At 39.0% G+C, this 22,015-nt stretch overlaps 1 protein-coding gene across 2 annotated transcripts; it reads left to right on the top strand.

Moving 5' to 3' along the window:
- The first annotated feature begins 77 nt into the window (after positions 1 to 77).
- Positions 78 to 21,915, top strand: HDC (histidine decarboxylase). Of its 2 annotated transcripts, XM_064668856.1 has the most exons (13): positions 78 to 2,781; positions 3,601 to 3,773; positions 4,798 to 4,911; positions 5,651 to 5,773; positions 6,592 to 6,726; positions 7,611 to 7,754; positions 8,007 to 8,073; positions 8,883 to 9,045; positions 9,151 to 9,241; positions 10,390 to 10,488; positions 11,182 to 11,283; positions 11,468 to 11,825; positions 20,074 to 21,915. In XM_064668856.1, exons 1-13 carry the CDS (start codon positions 2,754 to 2,756, stop codon positions 20,340 to 20,342), a joined length of 1,866 nt encoding a protein of 621 aa, XP_064524926.1. In that variant the 5' UTR covers positions 78 to 2,753; the 3' UTR covers positions 20,343 to 21,915. The 2 variants fall into 2 exon arrangements, with proteins under 2 accessions (XP_064524926.1, XP_064524925.1); XM_064668855.1 differs by lacking the exon at positions 20,074 to 21,915 and having other exon boundaries at positions 11,468 to 12,414.
- The last annotated feature ends 100 nt before the right edge of the window (positions 21,916 to 22,015 follow it).

Genomic DNA, 22,015 nt, shown 5'->3' on the forward strand with positions numbered 1-22,015 from the left:
GAAGGTCAAAACCTCTGTGTTGGGCACTTGGAAAAACATGAAGAAACAGTTTTAGGCTTAGAATGGCCTTAAGTGTTGGGAGGGAGGAGTGGGCAGAGAATTGCATTGTACTGTACAAAACTTTGTCAAACAGGTCAAAATTTGACTTGAGTATATAATATTGGCAGTAGGAAAAAATGCTAAGTATCCTAGTATCATTACATAGTTGGTAAATTTGATCCTGATTGGCAGATTTGACCTAAAAATAATCAAAAGATAATAAAAATGAAAAACCTGGTGGTGAGTTTTAGAAGAACTATTTTCAAGGGTATAATTATGGTGGTACGAGGACTTGAAGAAAGCCTCGTGCAGTGATTACCTGGAAATTGCTGGTTTTTAGGGATGTTTTCCGGAACTGTCCATAACGTCACTAGCAAATGCAGAAACCAGTTAGTCGAGATAAATGTGCTGCTTAGGCATTGTTCCAATCGAATTATTCCGTGATCAAAGTAATGTTTGTGTCCTCACATCCCACAAAATTGATGACAGTGTAATCTCTGTGAGTTCTTAATAATGATAAGAGTCTCAGTCTGAGTGGTGAGTGTGGTAACGTTCACATCCAAATGGAGAGTTTCCCACGGCTGGGACAGCACAGACCTTTGTAGCGATAATGAAATGAACCTTTTCTAATCATCCTGTTTCCTGTGAGCAAATATTCTATTCCTCATTGTCCATAATGAAATCCTAGTAAGTGCAGGGTAGCTATAACAAAACCTTATTTATCACCAGCAATATTTACCCTACCTGTAATTCATTATCACCTATTTTCTAGTTCTGAACAGGACCTGCTGTTCGTTCTCTTCTGCACAGAACAAGAGACCAAGCTGATGAAACTCACCTTTGAGCAAGGCGTAGGGTATATGTCACATGAAATATTTATTGTATAATTTAGGTCTGAAAACATTGTTAAAAATATTGTTCCTTATTTGCTGTTCCAAAGTAAAACCAAAATGTAGTTAGCTACCATCTGTTTCTTTGAACAGATGTCCCTATATTTTAAGTATTAGTTACTTGTAATGAGCTAGAATCACAGTTCTGGGGAACTTTGGGCTCTTCTTGAGTTGATCCTGTGCTTGATGCACCTTCTCACCTTCCTTGTTCCCCTTTATGAGATCATTTACAGTAAAGCCAAGAGAAGTTAGTAAATTGATATGAAGTGTGTGGGCAGCTTGTTACTTATCTCCTGATGTTTCCAGAGAAATGTGAGAAAACAGATTAATATGCATATAGTATTTTTTTCACTTATTTAATGCCTTTTTATCAATTTGGATTTTTTTATTTCAGTACATTAATCTGATGTGTGTGTATCAGAGCATCTTTGTCATATCTAGAAAACAGTTCCTTCTCAAATATCTAATTGCAACAGGAACTAGGAAGGGTTTCACACTGTTCTGTAGACATTTTGCTGTGAGAACAATGTAACAGCTTTCTAGAACTATGAAAGTGTTTGGTCTGTGTTTGGGTACACGAGGCTGAGAATTCAAGCTGCTCTGGCAGCCAGTTCTCTTCTGTGTGACGAGAACAGAAAAGCTGCTGTCGTGTATCAGATGAAGGCTCTGCCTGATCTGGTGTCCTGTCTCCAGCAGGGTCTGCCCTAAGCAGGAGCCTAAGGTATAGCAAAAATAGGGCAAGGATATATTGTACTGGTAGTAGTTTCTCTTCCTGGTGCTTAGTCCGCAAATCCTACCTCTCTCTTTGCCCAGGGCTGCTTGGTACAGTGTAGAGCAAGTGAAGATGGTAAGTGCTCAACAGTGAGTACAGTGTCAAAGGTTGTGCTGGCAGAGATAGGTCAGGATGTGTTTTCAGGCCCTAAAACTGGAACAAGGGGGAATCTACATAGCTGTCCTTTCAAACAGAACAACACAGGTGGAGGACTTGGAGGAATTCTGGAGAGACAAGACCAAATCCCAGTTCTTATGTGTATCATATGTGAGGAAAGCAAGCATAATGAGGGGAAAAATATGCATTTTCCCAGCTCAGCAATCTAGGGTGATATCCATGGAGAAACATCACCCTGGTTTGTGTAACCTGCTCTGATCTGGAAAGGCAGGAAATCCACTGAGAAGATCATTGCTGCTTTGTATTGCAGTTCTGGAATGGCAATAACTGTAAAGCCTTTCCTTTTAGCAGCGTGGGACTGACAGCATAAGGACTGAAGATTTGTGGGGATGTAGGTATATTCTTACTGCTTTGGGAATTCTCAAAACAATTCTTAAAAAAATCTCCTTCCCTGTCTGCAGTGTCAAATTTGTTCTGTGCTGGTGCCTTTTAATGACTAGCGCAGTAGTTGGGTGTGCTGGTGTAACATCTGCTGGCTTTTATTTGGTTTTGGAAGTTCTTGAGCTTTTTCTCTCCCACAAGTCTCCTTATAATATGCCTTATATTCATGACGTGGATTACTCTGAGACTTCTGAAAGATTGACTGAAAGTGGGAAAGGGGTAGTGCAGAGGCAGCTCCTCTTAGCGATACACTATCTTACACATCAAAAGGGCACAGATGAGAACATGAGAGATTGTAAAAGCCCTCACTTGGGAGGAGTTAAATAAACACTCACCAATAACCTGCCTACGTTGAACCTTTTCCAGAATGCGTGAGTCTGAGAGATAAAGGGAGCTATAAAGGGGGAAGCAGCCAGGAGGGCACCAGAGGGAACTGCCCACAGCTCCCGAGGGGTCGTGGCCCAGGTTTGGAGGTGCTTCTGTAAGGAATCAGTATGGAGCCAGAGGAGTACAGACAGAGAGGTGAGTGTGCTCTTGCAAATACGTATCACTTGCTCATGGAGATCAACTATGGTAGGGCTGGGAGTGGTCCCCAAAATTAGGATGGCCTATATACTCTTTATTTGCACACATGTCCTTGAGACTTGGATCTGCTGAGGCTGAGACAAAAATGTGTCCCAGGATTTACTGTAAATGGATTTAGAGTCCATGGGTAACTTAGCCTTTTTGGTCTTACTTTTAAGATAGTGTGGGAAAGCTGCAAAACTGTAATTTTGAATGAACTTGTGGTAAGGGTTTATGCACAGTGGCTTTTCCCCAGCTGACACTGTGATACTGGTACAGTTCTGGAGATGGGGAACAAACTTTAGTTCCAGGGGTAGAGGAGATTGCCTTAAAAAGTGGAGAAGAGGTGTGGAGCTATGCAGCTGTTTTCAGAGGATGCAAAAGGGGGTATGCTATAGTGACAAGGAAGTGTAGGGCATTAGGAAAATTTAATTCCTATGAAATGCAGTTTCAGTTAATTTTTAGGCAAGAAAGTCTAACCTCTCAGTAGTCAAACAAACTGTACTTGTACCCTGACTGTGTTTTAAAGGTACATTTGAACTATTCAATGATGACACTGAAATAACCCTGTGAGTCTGTTCTGTCCCCATGAAGCCTGTTCTGGAAGCTGTGTCCCTGTGTTATTAGATGGGACCAGTAGGGTGTAGGAGGGAGGTCAGTTCCATTGGCTGTGCTGGGAGCAGTATTCCAATGCTAATGACAGATTGTGTGGGGTGCTGGTACTGCTAGGTAGTTTTCACATAATTGAAACTCAAAACACTGGTTTGCCTCTTCCAGGGAAAGAGATGGTGGATTACATTTGCCAGTACCTGAGCAATGTGAGAGAGAGACGGGTGACTCCTGATGTGCAGCCAGGTTACATGAGAGCCCAGTTGCCGGATTCTGCCCCAATGGATCCTGACAGCTGGGACAGCATCTTTGGAGATATAGAGAAGATTATTATGCCAGGGGTAAGCAATAAAGTGTAATCATGACAGGAAAAAGCACTTATTGCCTGGGGTGAACACCAAATCCTGGGAATGCACAGGTTCTGCAGAACATTTATCTAAATGAATAAAGTACCCAAAAACGTAGAATAAGTCTTGTAGACATGTCCACAGAAGGATTCCAGGGATTACTGTTGTGTTCCTACCTATAGTTTTAGGGGCTAGACTGAATGTATTTTTGACATATGTTATACATTAACTCGTATTTGCTTATAGGGAAACAAATTCACCAGTGTCAGAAAATCATTAGCTTCACAATGTCTCTACCTGCTGACCTGTATAATATCTATTTCAGAGATGTGGAAACTTGGGCACAGCAGTTGTGTACAAATAAGACCTGTCTCCTGTTCTTTGAATGTAAAGGTCTTGTTTCTCTTATACATAAGTACTGCAGATTCTGCTAAGGGAGTTCATATTATCGAATTACATGTTTTATGTAAGAAGTCCTTTCAGAGTCTATTCTCAAATTTTTTTATAGATGTTTGCAGAAACTTGATCTGATGTAGGAGAGGTATTCACATTACACGTGCTTATGCTGATGTCCCACATAGAAACTCCTTCAGGTGTATAGAGGGGTTTATATGGTTGTAGATTGCTATGTGTAGCTACTTATTTTGTTTGACAAAATGAGCAAGAGCAACTTTGTTGCATGAATTCCCTTTATAAAGATAAACATTTTGATAAATCTTTCTGACTCTGGTCTTTTGAACATGGCACAACATTCTTTCCTGTTCAGAATCTTCGTCTGCCTGTTTAATTCAGATAAATGCTTTTGCTGTTGTTTGGAATTTATCTAACAATGACAGAGTGTTAGTGCTGCACTCCTATTGATACTATCTCTGCAACTTTCTGCTAGCAGATGTATAGTTGCACACATTATGTTGCTGTGATCCTTTTCCATCACTTTATAGATCTAATGATAATTGTTACATCTCATGCAGAATTTTGTGACATTTCCAGATTTAACTTCTATATAATTCTGTTCTAGGTAGTTCATTGGCAAAGTCCACACATGCATGCCTACTTTCCAGCTCTTACTTCCTGGCCTTCACTCCTTGGAGATATGTTGGCTGATGCAATTAACTGCTTGGGATTCACATGGGTAATTTTTTTTTTTTTGGCTATTTTAGATATTCATTTCCTGTGTGTAATATGCAAGAGCAGGTCATAGTCATTCTTTCTTGTTCTCTGAGTCAGTCTAATTATTTGCTTTAACCAACTGTATGTTGTTTGCATAAGTGAAAAATTCACTTAAAAAAAACACCTCAAAAGGTTACGTATTAGTAAGAGGTGAATGAAGAAAATATACCACTAGAAATGTCTGTTTTCTAATTTTTTGCGTATCCCACTGTGAGCATTGTTCCCTATCATCCAATCTCAGTGCCAAGATTGTTACACAAGCACTGCAGGCAATAAAGCAGCCACCATCCATTACTGCAGGCTAGATTGGGCTCCAGTCCAGTTCTCCTGCTCCTTTGAGAGAACACATTTCCTATTTTTCCTCTTCTGAAAATAATTGTTTGGTGGCCTGGCCCAAAATACCTGAGTATTTTGTGTCCTCCTGCAGCAGTTACACAGCGCTACTTTGTTATAACTCTGCTTACCTCAGTAGCCTTCTGAAGCCAATGTTCTCCCCAGTGGTGAAGTTGCCGAGATTTTTAGGTGTGTGTCTCTGTGTAAGAAAGCAGTAGAAGCTCATAAACCTATAAGAAACTGATGGGTATTGCCTCCATGTAGTTGTATCAGATCAGCTCATTGCCTCCCTTAGCTCTCAGCTGGCAGAGGGATCAGCGCCCAGGGTGAATTACAGTCTGATTCTCTTTTTTTTAAATTTTTTCTAGGCCTCCAGCCCAGCCTGTACAGAACTGGAAATGAATGTGATGGATTGGTTGGCCAAAATGCTGGGACTTCCAGAGAAATTCCTGCACTACCATCCTGACAGTGTGGGTGGAGGAGTATTACAGGTAGGGGACATTAGAGGTCTCATCAATGTTTTGTTTTCCCTCAGGTGAATTTCCCTCTGGGTGATAGTTTTCCTAGAGGCAAAACCAACAAGATTCTCTGTATGGGTCTAAATAGAGACAAATCCCAATTTGGCATTATTTTCCCAAATTTTAGTATAACATAGAAGATTACAGAATAAGAATTGCTATTGCTTTTAGTGCTAACTGTGTTAGGGATGAGCAGCAGCTACTCTTGTGGTCTTTCTAAGGATAAATGAGAGTCAAATTTCATTTCTTCAGTCTGTTTCACATCACCAAATTATATACTAAAGTGATTCTTACATAATTAGAGAAGGAATTCTTATCACTGTCCTTCTGCCACAGTCCTTAACCACACAAAAAAATAATTTTCCTTTTTGTCATATCTACTTTGTGTCTCTGAGAGGTGCAAGATCAAGGCCTGAACCTTGCCTCCTTTTGGAAGGCTTAAGCAAGTATCCCATGGAATCGGTGTTGAGGTTCTGTGTTGTTATAGGGGATTTTACTTACCTTTGAATTTTATGGGAAATAGTACATTTTATCTGTAGAACAAAAGGAAAATATGATTTATTTACTCCCCCCAACTCAGTCCTGCACATAAAAAATATACAGCAGTTAAAAGGCTTCGTTTTGTGTTGCTGGCCCAGAGAGCTGCTCATCAGCTAATGATGTTCCACTGCATCACAGAAAAGCGGTAGTAGGAATAAAAGAGGGGTGGGCAGCTGAGTACTGACTTCAGTGAATCCCTGGCAAGATAGCAACGAAGTAGCAGTTGCAGTAAATGAGCAATGTCTTTGCAGAGCACTGTGAGTGAATCCACCTTGGTTGCACTGCTAGCAGCAAGGAAGAACAAAATTCTGGAGATGAAGGTTTCTGAGCCAAACACCGATGAGTCCTCGCTCAATTCTCGCCTCATCGCTTATGCATCTGATCAAGTAGGTTCTTATGATTACAAAGAAAACAAATGTGTTCCTGCTGTCTCACTCAGACTATGTGATGTGAACTCTCATTTCTCTACCAAAAGGCAAACACAGGAATGCCTCACAAGCATGAACCAGTTCCTCTAATACCGCTTTCTGCAGATGAGGAAATGAAATCAGTGTGAGGCGAGGTTTTGAAGGGTCCTGGCAGTACTCAGGAGGCTGTTCCACATGACTCATTTCTAAACTTCCTTCCTGTTTTTCACAAAGCCTTACCCCAGTAACTAGGTGCTGATCTCATGCTGCTCCAGCTCTTGTTTGTTCGCAGCCTCCTTCCACTCAGAACAGGCACGGTCAAGGCGCTGTTACCTCAGTGCTGCTCCTGGCTGTGGGCTCCACTCTGGGCCTCTGCCTGCAAACCTGTTCTGTCCCTGGGCTCCTGAACTAAACAATTGTATTTGCATGTGAAAACTGCAACAGGAGAGACCAAAAGGACTTTTTCTTATGAGGTGTTTTGGTCTACCCAGAAGTAAGCACACTTTGGGGGATTTATCTTCTTATGGCAGGGAGGAGGGAATAAACTGGGGATGATCTATTTCTAGAGGCTCCTTTAAGCACTGAGTTTTGATAAATGGCCCTTCAAACACAAGATGAGGATGCCTATCACTATATTTGTTTTAGAGACAAGTACCCAAATAAATGAAGCGTTCCTTGGAATTACAGTGTACTATTTCTGATAGATACTTACAAAGAAGTCACTTTCAGACTTGTATAATATGGATTACAATAAGGACATTACCTCTGCATTTCTTGCCACCACTGTCTTTTCATAAGACCATAACTTACCACAGCTGTTCAGCCTCAGAGCTTGAGTTCTCACTGTTTTTCTTATTTTAAAGGCACATTCTTCTGTAGAAAAGGCTGGCTTGATTTCCCTTGTGAAGATAAAATTTCTGCCTGTGGATGAGAACTTTTCCCTCAGAGGTGAAACTTTGAAGAAAGCCATTGCAGAAGACAGAAAGAAAGGCCTTGTGCCAGTCTTTGTATGTTCAACTTTCTGGCTGAGGGTATTGGCATAGTGTTGTATTCTTAATGTCAAGATAAAATTACATCTGAAACATTTCTTATTGTGTTAAAATACATCTACTGAGTGTTCAAATGTATAGAAGAGTGTCTGTTTTATTGAATGTAAATTTTGAATGTTTTGACTGTCTACCTAACCTGCCCACTTTTAAAGTGCTGCATCCATTTATTAGAAAACCCCAATCCATCCTAACAGATTTCGTTTCTTCTAGGTTTGTGCAACATTGGGTACAACTGGTGTCTGTGCTTTTGACAGTCTCTCAGAACTGGGTCCAATTTGTAAGTGTCTTTTTTTTTTCCTGATTTTAAACTATGAAAGCATATAAAAGTAGGGAGACTTTTGCATGCCAAAACCAAGGAGAGTAGGAACACTGATCAGCTGAGTTTTTCAGACATATCTCAGGGATCGCTGAAGGCAGTACAGGACTTTGCAGTGATTTCTCTAAGTTTTAGATTAGGATGCTAAAATACATTCTATTCAAGATGGATGAAATTTGCCAACTGATAAATCTTTAATGTGGTTATTCAGGAAATACAGACTGTGCAATACTGTTATGGGATGGATACATAAACATTTAACCTGACAAAGGAGTTTTGAAAGTAGATTCTAGTAGGACATCCTTTGGATCTACCAGTTTCGTAGGTAAATTTGACATGATTGCAGATTCTATTCCAGCATCAATTCTGCCCAATAGCTTTGGAAGACTTGAGGTGCTTTCTCATATGGGTCAGATTGTGGCTTCTGTTTCTGGGTCCTTTTTGCTTGCCCTGCTGTCTTTGTTCTGGCTTTGTGCAACTGAGTGGTACTGGGGAATTTCATGTAGTAAAAGGGCAGGGGAGAGAAGTCAATCATTAAGAAGTCCCACTCACATCAAACATGAAATAGTGAATTTTGTTGTAGTGTCCACCCGATTTCAGCATTATCCTATATTTTGGGGTTATGGATTCACAGCTTTAGAATAAAACTAGATTGTCAGTTGTTTGTCTGCCTCCTCCAAAAAAATGCACGTTTTTTTCAGAGAGGAGAGATTAAGCATGCACTTTGATTCCTTATGTCCCTTACATAACAACAATCTCAATTCCATCAGGTGATGCTGAGGGACTCTGGCTTCATATTGATGCTGCATATGCAGGAACAGCATTTGTATGTCCTGAATTTAGGCTGTTCTTGGATGGAATTGAATATGCAGATTCCTTTACTTTTAACCCTTCTAAATGGATGATGGTTCATTTTGACTGCACTGGATTTTGGTGAGTAAAGGCAAAATGCAAACAACACCACAAGAATAACATGCAAATTGCAAAGTATTTCTCTGCACTTATTTTGCTAAACCCAGTTCCTTCTACAATTGATAGGGTTAAGGATAAATACAAATTACATCAAACCTTCAGTGTTAACCCTGTCTACCTCAGACATGCCAACTCAGGAGCTGCAATTGACTTCATGGTAAGTTATTATTTAAGTTGATATTTTATATTGCATATAAAATGTTCAAACAGACTGAAATTCTTCACACTCTGGAGCATGCTTATCTTATAGATGATCTGATTACATAAATCCAATTATACTTAGATCCTAATACAAAGTAAATAATAAAACTTTAAAGTGATCTGTGGTTATGAAGATTGATTATAAAATTGCTTTCAGATTGAAGTACTTAAGATTTTTACACAGATAGAGATCCAGCCTTGCCTTTTTAATGAGAAGGGTCATTTCTGTGCATTGTGTTGCTGAAGTAATTCCTACTGATGCCATTTTGGCTGAAATTCTTGTATCTCTGACATGTAATAAAGAGAGAAAGGAGTAAGCAATGGAAACACGATGCTCTGAAACAGCAGGAATTACATTTTGCTTCAGATTAAGGTATTCATAAGAGAGCCAAGAGGCATTTCACTTTAGATACCTCTTACAGCAGATTTCAGTACAGTAATACAAAGGAATATTCACTGCCAATTATTTCTGCTATGATCTCACCCTAGTCCTGAAAAGATAATTGTTTTCTTGAAATCAATAGTGCTTTTCACTAGAGTGCAAGTGGAGGGGAGGGATGGAAAAAAAAGATATTGAGTCCCTCTTGTGGTTAAATCGGATCCTGCATGTGATTGTGTAGCTCCCTAGAAATACTCCTTTATATGTTTTCTCACTCTTTTGCTTGCAGTAGGTGCTACTTTGTCTGGAACTGCCTACCCCTGTATCAACTCTTGTTCAGGATGGCACTTAAATATGCAAATTACAGGAACTGAAGTGAGCACTCAGTCCTGAAGTGTAAATGGCCACATCTTAAATTGATCATGCTCTTAAAATGCAAAAAGTTGTTGTTATTGGCTGATAATTAACTTAAAATTCTAATCATGTCTAGGCCATAGACTGAGGGGAATAGCCAAAATCTTATTTTTGCAAATAATTGAAAAGTATGGAGACACAGTGTTTCTTTGATGGCTGTTTCCTAGGCTTAGCAGATATTCAGTAATATGACACTATTTGTCTCAAAAGAGATTTCTGGCCTGAGCCTGAAGCAATAGGTGTAGCAGTGTAAGGGGAACCCTCCTTTCTGTTGTTTCTGCACTCATCGAGGCACTGTTGTGTTTTCACAGCACTGGCAGATTCCACTGAGTCGCCGATTCCGGTCTTTGAAGCTGTGGTTTGTGCTTCGCTCGTTTGGGGTGAAAAAGCTTCAAGCTCACGTCCGACATGTATGTGAATTAACAGTGCAACCATACATGTGTTGTGTTCATTTCTCGGTAGCTGAGATTAATAAGTTCAAAGGTTCAAAGATGAGTAACAGAAATCCTCTGACATGCAAAGCTTGCATGTGAACACTAAACGTGTGCTCTTAAGTAATCTGTAAAGATTAACTGCGTAGACAAAACGTTTCCTGTCCCCTTCTTGGAAGCAATAGGCAATGGCAGGCGAGTTGGTAAGTCACAGCCTTCTGCCTGTTACTGAGTACTAATCTGTAGGAGCTTTCTTTGAGGCAGCTGTTTGAGAGGCAGGCTGTGATGAAAGGCTGAACCCACCACTGTGAAAATGTACAGGCTTAAGTCTCTGATGGAGAGTAAGTACAAGGATCGTATTGTGGATCAATGGTTGCCGCAAAAGGACTCCAGTCTGAGAAGGCACATTGTTTTCAAATGTTCTTCTAGAAAATCCCTATGTATAGTCCAATTACTCATGTTCATTGTCAAGGGTTTGGGCAAATAGACAGACTTTAAAATTCTTAACTTTGTTGTCATTCTTCTGTTTTTTGCTATCCATGCATTGAAATGATGTGTTTTAGTAAGGAAAGAAAGTCTTTTTAACTATCTAATTTAGTGTTTTACAGTGGGTTTGTGACAAACCAATATATAACTAGGGTTATAGGTTAATTAAGTTTTTCTTAATTATAGGGTACTGAAACAGCCAAATTCTTTGAGTCCTTGGTTAAAAGTGATCCGCTTTTTGAAATTCCTGCAAAGAGGCATCTTGGACTGGTTGTATTTCGGCTAAAGGTAATGATTAGACCTTTTGTACGTCTGTTTGGAATGAATTGACCACAGCTGATCTCTCCCCAGATGTTAAGAACTGTGAATAAACTTTCACGTAAGAATTTGTGATCGCAATTCTTAGAGATGTTTGGATGTCATTGGAAATTCTAACTGTAGTATTTCTTTTTCTTATTCACATTTAAAACAGGGTCCCAACTGGCTGACAGAAAAACTCCTGGAAGAACTAAGCAGTTCTGGCAGGCTCTTCCTCATTCCAGCAACCATTCGTGACAAGTTCATCATTCGCTTTACTGTAACGTCTCAGTTCACAACCAGGGAAGACATTCTGCGAGACTGGAACATCATTCAACACACTGCAGCCCAAATTGTTAGCCAGAATTATGGGCTGCACTGCATCAGTTCTGATGATGGGGCAAGAATCCCTGCTATGGTAGTAGAGCCCAGTTCTGATGCCATTAGTAATGCTTCCCAGCTTTATCTAGATGGAGGGAAATCTAAACCACCTTCCAGAAAAACAGTAGTTCAGCCCAAGAAGTTATCGGTGAGTCCCAGTACACGTGTGATTAGTCAACAAGTGAAAGGTCAAGGGGATCCTCTAGATGACTGTTTTCCAGAAGATGTCCAAGATGTTACCAAACATAAGTTAACCTCTTTTTTATTCAGTTATTTATCTGTTCAAGGCAAGAAAAAGACAGCACGTTCCCTTAGCTGCACCAGTGTGCCAGTGACTGGTAGTCTTGAGCAGTGTAACCCCAAAGCTGCAGCCACTGACAAGGAGGAGTCTCGTGCAAATGCCAGGGTTCTTTCTAGCCTGCCTGAAGACATGATGATGTTCAAAAAAAGTGCCTTCAAAAAACTAATTAAGTTCTACGGTGTCCCAAGCTTTCCAGAGTGTAGCATTCAGTGTGGCCTTCAGCTGCCTTGTTGTCCTCTGCAAGCCATTGTTTAACAAGTAAGAGAGCTTAGTCCTTAGAAAGAGAACCAAAGTTTGCTTAATCATATGCAATACCACGTGTTCTTTTGTTCAATATGTAAGCAGTGGCAATGACCACTGAGAAAATTACTGTGCTTTTACTGGTGAAAACCTCATGTATTTATAGATTAAAATGTCAAATAAATCTTGTAGGCATATAACATGAAACCCTGTGTTTTGTAGACTGTGGTAAAGAAAATGCCAATTTCTGCCTTATTCCTCCCGGTAATGGGCAGTTTCCAGCTGGTAGGTGAACAATTTTGACAAAGTATACTGGCCTCAGTAGAGGGTAAACAGTGTAGGTCTCTATTTGCACCATTGATTTTGGTTTTTTTTTTTTTATACCTTGACTTGAACTCTTTAGACTGCTGTGAATTTAACTTATATAACAAACACCTCAGTATTTTGAAATGGAAGCTCCAAAATTAACCATCCAAAATAAATAAATAATTACATAAAAATGTAATATTTTTAGCAAAGTATTACTAACATTTGTTACTGTCACAGCTTGAATCTGAGCTCCAGCCCCAGTGAATGATGCACAGGCACACTGGGAGGGTTAGTTCCTTCATATTTGTAGGGTGCAAGGAACTATGACTATGTGGTACTGATTATTTGCCTGTTTCTGCCACTGTGTCAAGCAGAGCATAGGTTCCACTTGACTTCAACTATGAAATCCTAATTGGTCAGCAGTTGCTTATACTCAGCTTTAGACAATAGAAATCTGTTTCATTAACAGGAAATACAGTTAATGAGATTTATTCACTACTCTTTTCTCAGTTTCTGTGCTCTATTCTCTCATTTGCCTTTTTTCCTGCCTACTTCTATTTTCAGTTCTTTGTAAGGGGCTTGTTGCTACAGTGCTCATTTGCTCTATTCATAGAGCAGGAAAGGAAGTTAAAATAAAGAAAAGCTAAACCTTGTCAGATCCTATAGAGCTCCTTAGACCTGGGAATGAGACTTCCACTCTGCAGGTGCCAACATTCAAGACTTTACAGGGTTTACCAACAGGCAAGGATATCTTGCTTTGATCCACGAGATGTCACCAGCGGGCAACAAGTAACTGGAAATTTGCATTAAATTGGGATTCAGGCTCACCGTGCAAGACAGGGAGCATGGGAAAGCCCAACACTCCTCATGCTGCTAACCACAGGATGCTCCAGGCTGCAGCATTTTCTGTGCAGACAGCCTCCTCTCTTTTCTTTCAGTTTTCTATTTTGTTATGATTTGATAGGAGATTACACTGTAATGGTACAAGACAGCATGCAGCATTCTAGCTAGCTGTGTGACAGCAATGATACCACGAAACAACTCTTACTTAATTACTGGTGAATGGCAGAGAGCTGGGATTCAGAATGGATTACTTGTGGCTTCAGAGAACCGGTGTAACAGGCCAGCTGTGTTTGTTCTTTCCTTACCTGTGTCACCTGACACTCCCCACTGAAATTCACAGCTGGGTGTTTTTCAGGATTGCTAAACTAAAGCCTTCAAGGGTAATTTTTCAGTTTCAAATGTCTTTCTGTCCCATTTCAAATTCACAGCTACTACAGTTTCTATTAAATGCTTATTTGCAGTTTTACCACAGTTTTTCTGGAAGGTTTCAATCAGATGTGACAGGTTGACCTGATCTAATTCATTGGTGCAGCCAGAAGGGGTGATTCTGTTTCCCTGTCCTCCTTATGTGACCTCCTAACTCCACTGCCTCCCTTGCTCCAGCTCTGGTGCTCTTCTGACAGTTCAGTGATGAATTCAGCTCACTAAGCCAGCAGAAAACTGTTTTGCTGGGTGAGTTCTCTGTTGACTCACTGAGTAGAACTGGCTTTTTAAGGAATCGTATTAGTACCAATATTAGGACTAATACATAGGAAGGAATGAGGAAGTAATAAGCACCAGCTTGATCTCCCTTCCCTACATGCTACATCCCAAATTCTCCCTCTGTTCCCTCCCACCTTAGGAAGGAATGCAAGGTGTCTATTAACCAGGCAAAATAATTTTTGTAAATGTAGGAACCAAGTTCTTAGTCTATGGAGAGATAAATCACTGAACCTACTCACGGTGGAGTTCAAAGCCATTCCATTTTCACCCTCCCTGCCTGGCAGAGGTTCAGGAGATGAAGGTCAGTGAAATACATGCTCTGGCACTACTTAAACTGTGCTAGCATCAGCAGTTTATTGGTATTTTTCCATATCTTTCCCAACTTCTGAGGGATGATGCTTACAAGTCTGTAATGCATCAGGATGTCTAGTAGGTCAGCTAGGTGAGCTGAATTGACATCTTTGTTCACTGAAATAATTTGCAATCACCAACTTTGAAAAAAGTCTCCTTCAAAGCCACTCCTGTGACTAGAATTTCCAAGCAAGTTTTGTCTAATGAATTACCCAGGTCCCTCCTAAAATCAAGAAATCTTGATGTTATAGGGTGCCTTTACTTTGCTGCAGCTCTTTTATGTTCCTTTATGTTAATTACATTGCTTTTGAAAGATAAAATGGTGCAACCTGGCTGGAACTAAACATGCCATGACTTGTTAGACAAAATCATATAGACAGTCCAGATTTGTGTGCTATATGCTTCTGTTCTTCCTAAATTTATCGGATCTGAAACCTCCTTCCTTTTCAAGAAATTGGAATTTTGCAGCTAAGAATTTGTTTTGCTAGAAAATTGCCTACTGAATCTCCTTGCAATACCGTGTATTGAAGCTAAAAATCTTAAACTATTTTGGATTGACTGGTGAGCTTGGATTTAGCTCTCTGCTCATTTATGACTGGCTAAAGAAATTCTAGGTGAAGCTGTCTGAGTCACAGTGAGACTCATCTTTCTGCGCAGAGGTGTTAGAAGCAACTGCTGTGAAATTCTAGGAACAAAATTGTAATAGTCTACAGTGAGATGTGAGAGATTCCTGGTGTTGGATGGTAACTAGATTCTTGGCATTCTTGTCTTCCTTGGATGGACATGGTTGGGATTCACCAGAACAGATGTGCTTTCCAGGATCAGTGAAGGGAGCTGTCAAAGCTCAGGAATTAGCTCCTCTTCTAATACAGAAACTCCAAAGGGAGCCTTGCTCAATTCTCATTCATGAAGTTGAGAAAATGTTTCCATCCCATAAATAGATTTTGAATTCTGTAGGCTCATTACAGATACACAGCCAAACTGCTTCCAGAGCTATGCCAGCAGAAGTCAGTTGAGAGTTCAGTTAGTTGTGTTAATTCAGGTATCCTGGTCATTGCAAGCAAGCTACTTGTGCTCTCCTCTGCTGAGGACTTGTTATCTGTCGATAATTGGAGTGGCCAAGGGGAGATGAAAGGGTAAGGATTAAGAAGAAAGCTGGGCTGAGAATTTAAAATTACTCCTTTCCACCAAAGTCTGACTTCACTTTTTTTCACTTGTGATGGAAGAGTAAATGACTTCCATGTGTCCAAATCCAATGTTGTTTTTTTAACCACAACTTTAAGCTTGAATCAGATTCAGCATAAAACTCACTATGAATTTATTAAATCCTCTGAATGAGACACTCAAATCAAACCCTACTTGTATAACTTTTACTGTCCTACCGTCAAGGCAAGATTATACTCAGCAAACTTTTCAAAGGCAGTAGAGTATAAGCAACATTCACAGGTGCTGCCAACACCAGAATCAAGTGGTGGAATGTGCTTATCAAAGAACTGTGTTTTCTTAGAAAAACGGGAGGGGGGAGAATATGCTTTGCTCTCACAACCTTATTTACTGAGCAGCAGCAAACTAAACAGACAAGTTCTGCCCTCTAGTTCAATCTAAGGGTACTTCAGCCCCTTTCACACGAATAAACTGCATGCATATGCTAGAAAACAGTAGCTTGAGTAATTCCTCAAGAAACTGCATAGAGTGACTGAGGTTCTGTGGCTTATTCCTCTTTTCAAGGAATCTCTTCAAGGCATTCTATGGTTCAGTGTAGAAAGGAGAAGCAGAGGAAAGCTGCTTTTTGTACTCCCTAAAGTAAATAGAAGTCTAATAACTTTGGTGCCTTGGGCTGTCCTCTCTTGAAACTTGGTATGGATAAGAGGTTATTGGAGAACCAAAGCTTCCTGTCTCTTCCAAGAAAGAAAGTGGAACAAATGCTAAGTATTTCAACAAAAATCATGGAACCTCCCTTCAAATTAGGAGATTAGTAGTTTACTTGCAGTTGCTTCTCACATAATGGTTAAAGGAGTCATAATTTGTGAAACAGTTGTTCAGATGTATAATGTGATATGGCTGCAATTTTAACTGCAGTGAAAAGAAAACTGGATGCAGTTGTTATTTCAGGGGCACAGCAGTTATATTAATAATTTCAATAAATATTGTTCTAGAAAGATGTGAAGCAGTTTCCCAATTTTGAATGCTTATGTACAGCAGGCTATGTTGCAAAACCATATATTTGAGATGCAAGAGATTTCAAATGTACTAGAGCCATGAAGTTCACTTGGCAGACCTGAGAGAAAATATCGTCACAGAACTGACCCTAGAAAATGTTGGTAGATCATGTTACTGTACACATGGAAATGCTGGTCTGAATGAAATCTATCCCACCAAGTGAAGTGCCTCTTGCTGCATGAACCTCCAGCATTTTTCAGTAGTTAGCACTGCACTGCCTCTGGAAATGACACAGTGTAAAATGTCATGGATTATGGCCACTGAATCCTTTGCCTTCACAGAACTTTCGTCAGCTCTGTCACCTTTCTATAATAGAAACGTGACATCTAAAATTAAAACAGGTATTTATATGTGTGCTGGTACTCATTTATATGCACATACAGTGTAGTTAATCACACTGTGGATTTCTGCAAGCTCTGTTAGGAAAAGAATTTCATTATCAAATCAGTCATTTCTATGATGTAACATGGTTTGTGAGTAGCCAGAAGGACAGTGGAAGTCTTACCTTCCTGAAACCAGGTGGCTATTTTTATTTGAGCAAATTTTATTTGCTCAAAGTTCCAAAGATTTGTTTTTTTACTACTTTTAAGCCAAAAGTTTTGTCTAACAATTATCTCACTAGATCTCTGTCGTGTTTTCTATTTCAATTGCAGCTTGTATCTCCTCCCCGGCCAGTGTCCTGCCCTTCACATATGTGCACCTCTACTACCTGTACTGTTTCCTTTGCTCAGTTACTGAGTCTTGTTTTGAGTAGGGATATATAACTGTTTCTCTTCATCCTTTTAGTATTTTGGCTACTTGGTTCCCAAAAAAGGAGTTACATTATTTCATAAATTATCAGACATGCTTGAAATTTAGTGCAATACACTAATTTGTGAATTATAAAGTGAACTATATACTTTGAAATGAATTTTGATTGTATATGTGATTTGATTGCATTTTGCAACGAAATTTTAAAGACATTTTAACAGAAAGATATGAAGAGCAATATTTGCATAAATAAAATAATACACTAGGAATTGACTTGTACCAATGGACTAACAACCTTAGAAAATTGTGATCTATTGCTACCTAAGTTTCAAATAGAAAACATCTACATAAGTCATCTGCTTTCAGTCATGAGCTGTTTTGATTTCTGAAAGACAAGGAAGGTTTTAGCCTTGCTTCCAGGAACAGAAGGTTACACGACTGTGGGTTGTGTATGTGCATATATATGTCTGTATCTGCTCCCTCCTTCCCCTCCCTGTAACTTGAACCTGTTGGCTGCTTTCAGACAAATTTGAGAAAGGGTCATAGGTCTCAATGGTATTAAGTTCCTACAAGTTCTGTGATAATAGCTGAGTAGGGATAAAGAGACCCCTGAAGTGCCCCAGCTAACAAAAAGGAGGCAGAGCTGTCAGATACCAGTGTGTCCACATAATGGAGACTCCTTACAAATTCTGACCTGTGATTATATTAAATGCCATCCAGTTTATGATTATGATTTATCATTTACCATATGAATTGCACAAAAAGATAGGAAATCGCTTCCACTTAGTTCTTGTAGTCACAGGAGTGTTTCATTCTGTGGTCAAAGCTCCACTGTAGCAAACTGTGTTTGGTCTGATGGAGAATTTGGCATTCAGTGTGTCACACAGTGAAGATGTCCTGACAAGAAAGAACACAAAATCTTCCAAGAATTACACAGAATTGACTTGTGGGGAAAACTACAGGATTTGTCCTTCCATAAAAGACAAAATAGGCAGAACCCATGTAAAGTTTGTCAGGAAATTTAAATTGGGCTCAGTGAAGCTGGGATTGGGGAGAAAGGATTCCTGCCATTTTATGTATGTAGCTTGTTTGATTGCATAAACAGAATTATGTATTTTGAGTGTGAAGAATGACAGCAAGATTTATATTATTTAATTAAAATTGAAATATCTTTCAAAGTAATTTGAAAAGAGTACATTGTTTTTAGCTCTTTTTATAGATCACAAGTAAAAGTAAAATATTTTAAATTAGAGAAATTGTTTCAATTATGCATGGAAAAATATTTTTACTGGTTTTGGAGTTCAGAGGTGACTACAAAATTATGACCTCAAATGAGAAAAAAACACCCCCCTCATTTTAATACTTTGAGGTGCATTTATTCTTTTCAATTGGAACAGTCCAGACTTCTGAACTTCAGGAAGTTTGAAACTTGCTTTCTAAGAAGCATACTGAATTCTTCTGTGTTGCTCCTGATAGCTAACAGATAAGATTTGCTGTGCCAAATTCTCTTCCTGTGGGTGCAGTCTGTTGGAATTTAGCAAGCAGTATCCTTTTCAAGGCACTAGAAGGAAGGCACTGAAGTCTCTCATGTTTGTATTTCTGAGCAGATTAAGTTTCTGTAAGTAAGGTAAAAACTGTTGAGTATATATAAATATTAAGACCAGCTCACACTAGATATCTTATACCAAATTGGTTTAATAGGTAATATAACAGAAATACTGGTAAGAAAGGGTAAGCTGTTCCTTAACCTTAAATATCATGTTCCCCAAGTGCTTCAGGCATGTTGCTGTACCACATTACAAATCTAAACAACAGCAATTAAGGACCTCAGTTCCTGGGCAGATGGAAATTCATATTTAAGCAGCAGTATAATCCCTTGAGACTTCTGTTTCTCCAGTAGAGATGTGTTAGAGATAAGATAGGTAAAGCTAAGACCAGACACTGTCCTAAAACATAGATGAGTTTATACTTCAATCTTCAGTAACACTGGTCTTGCTGCCAAGGATAACTTCTCTCTGCTATGTCTCCTGTTGCTTTTTCTAGTTCTATAGTTTTAAATTAGAATTTTACTCCTTAATATCTTATTAATATCTTATTCTCTCATGCTGCTGGTCCAGAATGTTGCTCTTCATTAACTGGAACCACGTTGCTTTAAATGGATTACCTCATTATCAAAATGAGATAAGCCTGCAAGGCACCTTATGTCATTCAAAAATGATGGATAGAATATTACAAAACATGCACTGAGCCTCATTAAAAAAACCAAATCACCACTTGTTAGTTAATATTTATAGGCCAGATCTCAGCAATAGCAATGTGAAGCTCCTTTTTCTGTTTCAAGTTAAAATTCCATAATTTAAATTCTCCTCCAGGTGAAGTCTGGAGGAGAAGAAAATATATTTACTAGATCAGCACATAATTTTAGAATAATTGGCAAGCTTTTGGTTAATGAGCTGAGCTTTCAAGGTATTCCAATAATTTTAGCAATTTGTGTAATAACATTAATGATGTGATCTTTCTAATAAGATTTTTGATCCAAAAAGCTCAGTGCCTGCTAAGTCAACCACATGTTTAAGTAAATTTCTTGTATTTGAATGAATGAACTTGGCTTGCTATAAATTTGAATAACCATCACTGGTGGTGTGTTCCATGATTTATGTCTCTGTTAAAATGTACACAACTAGATCAAGTCCTTCTTGTAGAAGAGGAAGAAGATAAAAAGAACTGCCTAATACACGAAAAGCAAGAGGACTCTCATTTTGATGCCAAAGAAGGGACTGTAAGGAATGACACTTCCATACACCACAGATGCAAACTGTATGAGGTCTGTATTGGACATGAAGGAACAAAAAATGTAAGCAAAGAAATACAAATAAGTAACTGTTTAGGAGACAAACAAGAGTTTTTTTCAAGTGATCCCGAAGATGGTCAGGTGAGGACAGAAGTGCAGTGATACCACTAGAGTGCATTGGAGATGGTGAGTGCATGGACAGCATTGCAGGTATCAAGGCCCACGTGAGGGCAGTTTGGGGGTCAAATGACTCGTATAAAGGCTGGGAGGAAAATGCTATTTACCATGAGTGAAGGTCTCTAGGTCAGACCATAAATGTGCCAGTTAGGAAAAGGAAAGTATTTCTGCTTTGATTGTACTTGGATGAAGATTGGTTTATGTCCAGGAGGAGCTACCGCTAAAAAAGAAAGAAACAGACCTGTGGGATATGGGAAAGAATGCTTTCACTAAAAAAAATTGTGAGCAGAAATGATTCAGTCCAGAAGGAATATAAAAAAAATGGTATAGCATTCAGCAAAAGCTTGTTGCAATTATGGCAAGGACAATTTTAGGGACCCTGTAAAGCATCAAACACATGTAGTAAGTAGGGAAAGAAGTAGTGTGCAGAGTCAGAAAAACTATGTAAACTGAGTTGATAAAGAATGATCCAAAGGTCCAAAACTAGCTGATAAATTGAAAAGGACAGAAAAGGAAGCAAGACCTTTGGATTTAGCCACAAGCCAATCATTAATTTTTTTAGAAGGTCAATGCAAGTAAAGTGACCTTAGCAAAATCAACTGAATCTTATAACAAGTATTTGAGCAGAACTAGCATAAACTTAGGGCTTGAGGTTTTTTAAAAAAAGATGACTGGTAACTAGGAATTAGACAGCATCAAGAAAATTCCTTTTGAAATTTAAAAAGAACAATCCTTTTATACTTTTTGGTACAAGAATAGTGTTTGATGTAATTATGTTACAAATGACTCCTAAAAAACTGAGTGAGTTACAAGAAAGTTCTGCAGTCATATGAAACCGGGTAACATGTTCTTGGTATCATGCTAACTAAAATAATTAACTTTTCTCCAAGAACTATGTAAATTCACGGAAAACTTGTACTGTGCTATTTGTCCTGGGAAGGTGTAGTGTTTACCCGTGTCAGAAAGGCAAACTGCTGAATGAATAATTACTTAGTAGAATAAGACTTGCTTACTCGTATTATCTAAGGCACGTAAAAGCTGTGGCTGATTTGCTCTATTCTAAACTTTCTATTATGTTTTAATATATGTTACTACTAGTGATGTTTATCTTTTTCTGCTGTAGGTATGTCTGCTGAGTTCACTAGCACTGACTGTGATCTTGCATATACAAGTACTGTTAAATATTGTGTCTGTTCACAGCCGTGCTCCACTGTACCAGCTCTGGAGAGCTGGAGGATACTGAACAGGGTACTGCTTGGGTGATAAAGCCAGAAGCAAAAATCACGTTCAAAGAAAGATGCAGATTTTTTACAACTTTAAACGGAATAACTGGGATAAAAGTAATTTTTGCTGTGTCTGTTTTTCACTTTTGTAAGGCAAAACCAGATGACTTATAAGTGAACTTACGTGCAAAGTTAAGAAAGTGCAGAACAGCACAATCAGGCTAAGAGGAACACACTAAATCTGAGTAGAGCTGGTAGCAAACATATTTCTCCTTGTAGACAGTTTCTGTTGAGTAGAAGTACTTTTGAAGATACATCTGTTGATTTTATCAGGGAAACATAAGTATAGGTCTATGAGGAGCTAACTGGTTTAGGTTTTAAGTTGATTTTTCGTTGTATCACAATAAAGATTTTGAGAAGCTGGAATTTGAAATC

This window comes from Pseudopipra pipra, chromosome 12 (assembly GCF_036250125.1).
Source record: "Pseudopipra pipra isolate bDixPip1 chromosome 12, bDixPip1.hap1, whole genome shotgun sequence".
Lineage (NCBI taxonomy): Eukaryota > Metazoa > Chordata > Aves > Passeriformes > Pipridae > Pseudopipra > Pseudopipra pipra.

Bases quoted from the DNA above. Each gene is read 5' to 3' on its own strand.
- HDC (XM_064668855.1), top strand. From the start codon at position 2,754: ATGGAGCCAGAGGAGTACAGACAGAGAG. The intron at 2,782-3,600 runs GTGAGTGTGCTC...TGCCTCTTCCAG, and splicing joins AGAGGAGTACAGACAGAGAG to GGAAAGAGATGGTGGATTAC. The intron at 8,074-8,882 runs GTAAGTGTCTTT...CAATTCCATCAG, and splicing joins CTCAGAACTGGGTCCAATTT to GTGATGCTGAGGGACTCTGG.